The sequence below is a fragment of the Salvia splendens genome, chromosome 22 (assembly GCF_004379255.2).
Source record: "Salvia splendens isolate huo1 chromosome 22, SspV2, whole genome shotgun sequence".
NCBI lineage: Eukaryota > Viridiplantae > Streptophyta > Magnoliopsida > Lamiales > Lamiaceae > Salvia > Salvia splendens.
In genome coordinates, this window is record NC_056053.1 from 260,527 (window position 1) to 268,750 (window position 8,224).

General features: G+C 33.6%; 1 protein-coding gene and 1 long non-coding RNA gene across 2 annotated transcripts; one reads left to right on the forward strand and one right to left on the reverse strand.

Annotated features, from left to right (window-relative positions):
* Positions 1-435: 435 nt before the first annotated feature.
* LOC121786421 lies at positions 436-3,153 on the forward strand. The gene is made up of 2 exons (XR_006047156.1): positions 436-1,063; positions 2,485-3,153. It is a non-coding gene; the product is annotated as an uncharacterized LOC121786421 (long non-coding RNA).
* Positions 3,154-4,061: 908 nt separating this feature from the next.
* LOC121786420 (BTB/POZ and TAZ domain-containing protein 1-like) lies at positions 4,062-6,472 on the reverse strand. The gene is made up of 5 exons (XM_042185049.1): positions 6,085-6,472; positions 5,800-5,924; positions 5,232-5,535; positions 4,819-5,135; positions 4,062-4,456 (listed from the first exon to the last, which is right to left on the reverse strand). Exons 1-5 carry the CDS (start codon positions 6,223-6,225, stop codon positions 4,306-4,308), a joined length of 1,038 nt encoding a protein of 345 aa, XP_042040983.1. The 5' UTR covers positions 6,226-6,472; the 3' UTR covers positions 4,062-4,305.
* Between the last annotated feature and the right edge of the window lie 1,752 nt (positions 6,473-8,224).

Genomic DNA, 8,224 nt, shown 5'->3' on the forward strand with positions numbered 1-8,224 from the left:
TAAAATTCGAGAACAACTTAATTTGGGCAGTAGTTAGGTTTAGGAAAGCTGGTGAAGACCTAAAACCTTATATTTATATACACATACGTCTTCTGTAAATAAGCTCTAATTAACAACAATGCCAAACATTTCAATGCAAGTCAATATTGATGTTATCAAATTAATTTCCAATGAAATTGTTGTACACATGCTCAATTGCACACACTCCACCCTCTTATTTAGGTACAAGCGTGCAAGTTTTTCGTATAGATTTGAAATCTTAGATCAAATAAAACTTGACAAGCGTGTGATATCTTATATAATTATTTACGTATATACATTTATTATTGGAGTATAGTTTAAATAGTGTTGCATGCACAGTTAGAAGGGAAAGACAAAGTGGTTTGGGTGTAGGTTAGAATTTTGGAAAAAATGGATGTTGAAAGGAGAACGACATTTACCCCTCCAAGCAACCCCCTCTCTCCTTCCATTCTATTTCTCTCTACCATACATATAGTATATATATCTTGAGATAGAGAGAGAGACAGAGAAAGAAGAGGAATACAACACCCTATATGTAATATGTGTATGTATATATTCAATTCTCATAGTAGTATAGTAATAGTATAATTTCTGTCTCTCTCTAGAGGTAGAGGTTGTACATGTTGTGTAAGTGGGTTAGTTAGCCTAGAAGTAGCATCAACTGGTGGTTCTAGTCTGTCCAAATCCCTCCCACTCTCTAACGGATCTAACCCCTTAATTTTCTATCTCTATATTCTCTTTTATTTCCCACTTATCTTCTTTCTTCCTCATCAATCATCATCATCTTCATCTTTTCTTCTTCCTACACATACATATGTTTCTTGATAAATAATCCCTTTTGAGCTCTGATTGTTGAGTTTGCAAACAAGGAAAGATTGAATTAGAGCCTGATCAACTTAAATATAGACATATATATTATCTCTGTTGTTAGTCGTCGTGATGTGCAGTAGAGGCCATTGGAGGCCGGCCCAGGATGAGAAGCTGAGGGAATTAGTTGAAAGATCCTGGAACGCCATAGCTGAGAAGCTTCATGGTAGATCAGGTATATATACTCTCTCTCATGCACTCTTCTAGCTAGCTAGGGTTTGATCATATTGGCAGTAATTTATTTGAATTTATAGAGAAAATAAATACTACTCCTACTATATTGAGATTTTATTTTTATGTAATTTATCGAATTAATGAGTTTTTCCTATTTTGAAAAAATAGAATAAAAATAAATTTATAAAATAAAACAAATCATACTAATCCAAATTAAACGAGAGCGAATCTCATATTTAACATTTCTCCATGCGTAATTTGGAATTTGAACTAGTTTGAGTACATCAACCTCCAAACTTGTAACCAATGTTTTAAAAACCGGACCTGCAAGCGAACCGGCGACGTTACTGGTTCACGGTTCAACCGGTCCAACCAGTCGAACCATCGGTCTAACCGTTTTACTGTTGCAAAAATATATAAAAATATATTAAATTTAGTAAATGATTTATAATTAATAATATATCACAAAACATTAAACCTTATAGATAATTAGTGATGTATAAATATAAATAATATTAAAATTTAGTAAATATATTTAGATATATATATTTAATATTAGTTAATCTAGATAAAAAAATTAATATTTCATGTATTAAAATAGATAATGTTTATATTAATTTAAGAAAATTTATTTTGTAAAATAATATATAATTAAATACGAATTCAGTAATTATTAATTAGTTTAGATAAGATTATTCATTAATGTCAATAGCTAGGGTATATAAATTAAGTATGTAATATAAAAAATTTATTTATAGTAAATAATGAATCTTATATGGTACTAATAATAATATAGGTGGTAAGTAGAGCATCATTAAAATATAAAGGATGATAATTATATATATTAAAATTAACAATTATATTAAAGAATAATAAAATTAAAATGAATTATTAGTTTTTGTAGATAAAATTAATGGTTAATGTATAAAAATATTTAATGTTCAAATTGTTCAATGAGCCCATGTGGTGGAGTGGTAGATGTCTTCTTAACTAAAAGAGAGGTCATAAGTTCAACCTCTACCAACAACAAATTTAAAAAAATTTTGAAAAAAAATAATAAAAAACCGGTTTCCGGTTCGCGGTCCGACCGGTCGAACCGGCCGGTCCGGTCCGGTTTTTAAAACCTTGCTTGTAACTAAATTAGGGTTTCATTTAAAAAATTATATCTCTACATATTCAACAAGATATTGGTTATCTTAAAAACCTTTTTTACCTGAGAATATTGCAATCTGCATTAAACGTTTTCCCTGCCTGAACATAAAACCACAATAAAATGCTCTTAAAGTGTTCTCAAGTTCTCACTTAAAGCTATTATATGAACATTTTCAAATTACATGTATATAATCACATCCTAAATACTTACAGTCTTTAATTTTAAATTCGTAACTATTACATAAAATGTTGTTGACATATCTATATCAGGGAAGAGTTGTAGGCTGAGATGGTTCAATCAATTGGATCCCAAAATCAACCGCAACCCCTTCACGGAGCCACAGGATTCATGGCAACCGGTGGGCCATAATAGCGCGGCTTTTCCCAGGACGCACAGACAACGCCGTCAAAAATCACTGGCACGTAATAATGGCTAGAAAATGCAGAGAGAGATAAAAAATCTATGAGAAACGATCAAAGATTGATAATGGCAGCAGAGGGAAAAAATTGAGCTTTAATGGCCCTCTAAATCTAATGGAGAATTTTCAAGAGAGGTTCGAGTGTCCGTTGAGATATAATTTTCAAATTGCAGAGTGGAATCATCCTCAATTTTGTCACACGCCAATTACTAGAATGAACACAGATGAAGGTAATATATTATATTTTTTTACTTATATAATTACGTTATGTTTTGATGACTTTTTTTAAAAGAAATAGTACTATAAGTTTAGGGTTTAGACAATCAATGGCATTTTATATTTTAGTTGTGGTTATACTTGTACATACTTGCTACTCCTCACTCATGCAAAATAGTTTATTTCTTACTAATATAGTAATATCTCAACTTCTTTGACATGTATTTTTTCGAACTTATTAAACTGATCTCATGACTTGAGAAGAATCCTTTATTAATTAATTAGCTTATATATTAATGTTTAATGCATGTATTTGTATACCGAAGCAAAGGAGTGGAGAATCCTCTCTTTTACCAATTGAAATGTTTAATGCATGTTTCGAACTTATTAAACTGATCTCTTGAGAAGAATCCTTTATTAATTAATTAGCTTATATATTAATGTTTAATGCATGTATTTGTATACTCTTAGACACCTGTTAAACCTTTCTTTGTTTTTTATCCTTGACACGTGTTTTAAGAAATGTAAAGAAAAGTGAGTTAAAAATGTTAGTGGAGTGAGGATCCCACATTTATATATTAGTTTTATAATAGAATGTGAGTGTAAAAGTTAGTGGAAAGTGGGGACCATTTACCAAAAATAGAAAAAAAAATAAAGTGGACAACATTTCACGGACGGACCAAAGTGAAAACTGGACAACATTTCACGAACGGAGGAAGTAGTGTTTAATGGTTTATATGAATAATAAGTTTGAGAAAACTTTCATTAATAGATAATACTGTATAAGATACTATTTTTATGAGACGGATAATAAAGAACAGTATCCTTATTTTTATGGGACATGGGAAGTATTTCAATTTAGAATATTAATTGTGCTTCGCCACTTGGATAAACTTGTTAAAATATTAATCCCTTCAAAACATAAAAGATGTTATACTTGGATGATAACACAAGATTTTAGGAGATGTTTTGTATGTTAAGTGGAGAGAAACTATATTTTTATATATTGATGCTAGAGAAAAAATTTTCTAAGAAAAGAAATATTAAAAAATATATATAACATGTATTATGAAACAAATAAAGTATTTACAATGACTTATACCAATTTCCCAAGTCTTCAATACAATAAAGCCCAAGGAGAGTAAGTTTGTGACTAAACTGCATCTCAATCTTAACGCAAACCAACACGATCAACTCATACGGACCATCGAGTAGTATAAGCGCATGCTTTGTAACCATCAAAATAAATTAATACACTACTCCACAACTTACAACAAAACTATACTACTCCGCCCGTACTACCAAAAACGTAGATTATTACAATCAACTAGTTGGCTTGACAGACAGAAACAAAACTGCAATGTGACAAGTTACAACACACAACAATAACCACCACATTTTTTTAAACTACACTTTTAACCATAAATTTACATGGCAAAGTAAAGTGAGAATTGATTTACAGACTAAATCTCCTCACCCTGCGAGGGTTCAATGCGATCCGGGAGAGAGAAGAAATGGTTCTGGCTGAGACCACCTTCTTCACAAGCAGTCTCCACCGCGCATCGTTGTTCCCTCGTCCATCTTGTTGTGCCTTTAACTTGAATTGCCTGTATGAAATTGAAATTATATCATAGTGTTTGATACTATAAAATGCGACTGTTTTCAAAATATATATTTATAATCACTTTTTCTGCTGTTGTACAAACAGCTCGATTCATTTTTCTTTTCACAGAGAATCTTCAATTTCATATTTACACCAAATAAAGTATCTGATTGCATCCCTTTAACACAATCTGCTACCATTTAGAGTTGGCAAACAAGATATAGTACAATCTGTATATGCTAAAAAACTAGAGTTTTTTTTTTCTCTTTCTATATGGTTGGATCCAAGTGAATTTCCAAATGTTATGCTAAATCAAGTACTAGTAATTAAATATAGATTGAAAGATAAAGAAATGCTTCACATTACCTGCAGAGGGGGACTGTGCATTCATCAGGCTCATCACAAATTGAAGAGTGCAGCTTGAAGAGCTGCAACATCCGCGTGCAACGCGAACACCCTCCATCACCCCTCTTCTTGCAAGCACCGAAATGCTTGATCAGAAGCTGTATCCCTTGGCAGGTCGAGAACTTGCTACACGGACCCTTATGCTTGTTCGGGTCCATGTCACATGGACCAACGCTCGTGCATCCCTCTGAACATAAATGCTCAAGACAATCCATTGCTTCACTCAGCTGCATATATAAACTCTGCTCCCGCCTATGCCTCCTCGTTCTCTTCCTCCTCTACACAACATCAACAAAAGTCAATTTCCAAAACATATACTACTACTACTACTACTACATCATAGTATGGATTTGAGGTATAAGGTGTACACATACCAATTCAGTTTCATCGATGTATTGTAAAATCTGGAGCTCGAGATGAGGATCGTGGTCTTGCAAGAACTTCCACGCCTCGGTTTCTTCAACAGCTTTGTAGTTATTAGTCAAGAATCTCATACATTTGAGGTAGAGATCAGGCGCGTCACACAGTCTTGCAAGCTGAAGCACATCAACCACGTTTTCGACGTTCAATCTCTTAGCTAAGCCTCTTGTGCATACCTGCTTCAGCTGTGGTACAGAGTAGACATGGGATAAGGCAAAGAGGTGCATTCCATACTTTTCCATTTGCTCATGGCTGCACCTGAAACACGATTACACACGAAGGTCAGTTTAGTAATTTCGTGGATGATATTGGAAACAGAGAGTAAATAAAATATCTGCTGCTATCAGCCAATCACCAAACGAATCGGCGAAAATAAGCCACGTGGTTATAAATGGACAGCTGATGTTGAAATTTTGAATTACTCTCCTTGAGATCTTTTAGAATTACTATTGAGTGAGATTTGAAAGAAAATAAAGTTACTAGTATAGTACTATTATTGATCAAATGTAGTACTCCACTTACTTGGCGAAATACATAAACTGGAGGAAGATGTGGACGGCATCGAACGGTACGCCGGAAATCGTGATTTTCCGTTCGGTACTCTGGAGCTTCTCTATCATGCTCTCCAGCACCGGCGATGCTGATGCCTGCAATTTTCCCCAATTATAAATAAAAGTTTCCATACATTTCCTATGAACCTAAAAATCGAGATTTTGAATCTGTAGCATGCAAACAGAATTACGGCGAAAGCGAAAGAGGATCCAAACAGACGCATTGAGCTGATGAATCGAAGATCGGAGACTGTACCAAAATCTTAGAATGAGCCCAAATCCGCTGACCGGCGGAAGTGAAGACGCGCATATCCGGTTGAGGCATTTCACCGGCGCCGGCGTAGGGGGGAACGTATTTCAGTCTCATTCTGGCGGAGAGTTTCTTCTTCAGCTGCATGATGGTAGAGTTGATTCTATTCAATTCGATTCTATTCAATTCTATTCTATTCTATTCTATTCTATTCTATAGGCGATTCACCCAATCACCCGAACCCGGTTGGTTACTCCAAATAAAAGTAAATATTTTATTTTGGGTCCATATCTATTTCGTGTCTGATTTTTATACTCTATATAACAACAAATAGATGTATGAAGCCTATAGTTTTATTAGAGACTCCATCAACGGAATGAGATCCCCTACTGTGCAAGATACCACAACAGGGGATGCTGTGGTGAATCAAACCACACATTTTTTAAATGAAAAATAAAAAATAATAATACAAGTAGGGGAAATTATTGTGTGGTTTGATTCACCACATCATCCCACTGCTGTGGCATCTTGCACAGCCACAGCAAGGGATCTCATTCCCTCCATCAACACATCACTGCCCAATCAAACTTACTTCCTCCATTCTCCATTAATTGCCACCAATCATTTGTCCGTCCCCTATTAATTTACACCTTTACTTTTTAACTACTACCTTTAGTAATAGACCTTACATTCCACTATAACTCATTCCACTCACATTTTATTATAAAATTAATATATAAAAGTAGGACTTACGTTTCACTAACTTTTTCCATCCATTTTCTACTACATTTTCTAAAACTCGTGTCAAGTCAACTGCCGTCAATTAATGGAGGATGGAGAGAGTACTATATTACAAAAGTCAACAACTAAAAGTTCATGGTTTAAGTTTAGCTTATAGTTAGGTTGGCAAAATGAATGTGTTAGTAAATTAAATTTTGACTTAGAAAATAGATCACTCACTCCTTTAAAAATCCTATTATCCAAAAATATGTGTGAGACAAGAATCCAAGATCATTATGAAGCAAGAGCAGATCCAGTTTATGCTAAAGTGGGCACCACACTCACTCTTCTGTATTTTTACACTAATTTTCAAATATACATTAAGTTTTTTACTAAATGCACAAGAATATGCAATTTTTGTTGATGTTAGATAAGAAATTGAGGATTTCAAATTTGAATGAGGGTCATGTGATGTGAGTCAAATATGAATAAACGGCATTTTGAGATCCGAAGCGTCTTGTATGTGTTTAACCACACGTGTCATTATAATTCCTTTCACCACCACACTTTTCCAACTTGCACAAATCAAAGTATTTTTTAGTACATGTTGGAGCTCGAGGACGTCGTGGCATTCCAGTCCCCACTAGTGAAAAATCTCAAAATTGTCGTCGTGGACAATTGTGGTCGAAGTAGATTAAATTAGCAAGATTTTGGTGGTGGTAGCCATAGGTTATGACTTATGATGATGATGAGGTAGGTATTTGAGGAATTAAGTCCACTCAATTACTAGTGATGAGTCATGTTTTGTTACCTTGAGAGGGTTAGGGGCAAAGTTCGATTTCAAGAATCATGAGTGTTTGGTTCATACTTGTTGTATTTTATGTACAAGTATATGCTTCCTATAATAGTTCAAGTGTTTGGTAGTTTGAATTTGATTGTGGTCATACATAGTTTGCATCTGTTTTGTGGGGATTTGCTCTTATTGAGACGTGAATATTGCACAATATTAAGTAGGAGTAGTTTGCATCTGTTTTGTGTTGACACTTGGTTTTGAATTATGATTGGTTTATAATTAGTCCATCTTCACTTTATAGCATGTCGTTTAATTACACGTCGTACTCGAATTTTAAAATATTTTATGTTATTAAAATATAGACACATAGATTCATATGTATTGTTTTGTAACTTTGTCTATACATGTTTATGAGTGATTATGCATCAAACTAAATTTAAAAATATCAATGGCTAGCATCTCGAGTATACTTAACTTTTATATATATATATATAATTTGAATTTATATACGCATGAGTGTAATTTTAACTTGGCCATCGTTGTAACTTGTGATTATATATGTTCGAACACGCAAGAACATAGTAATCTATTATCTGATTATCTCAATAATGAAATCGGACAACTTCCAAAAAA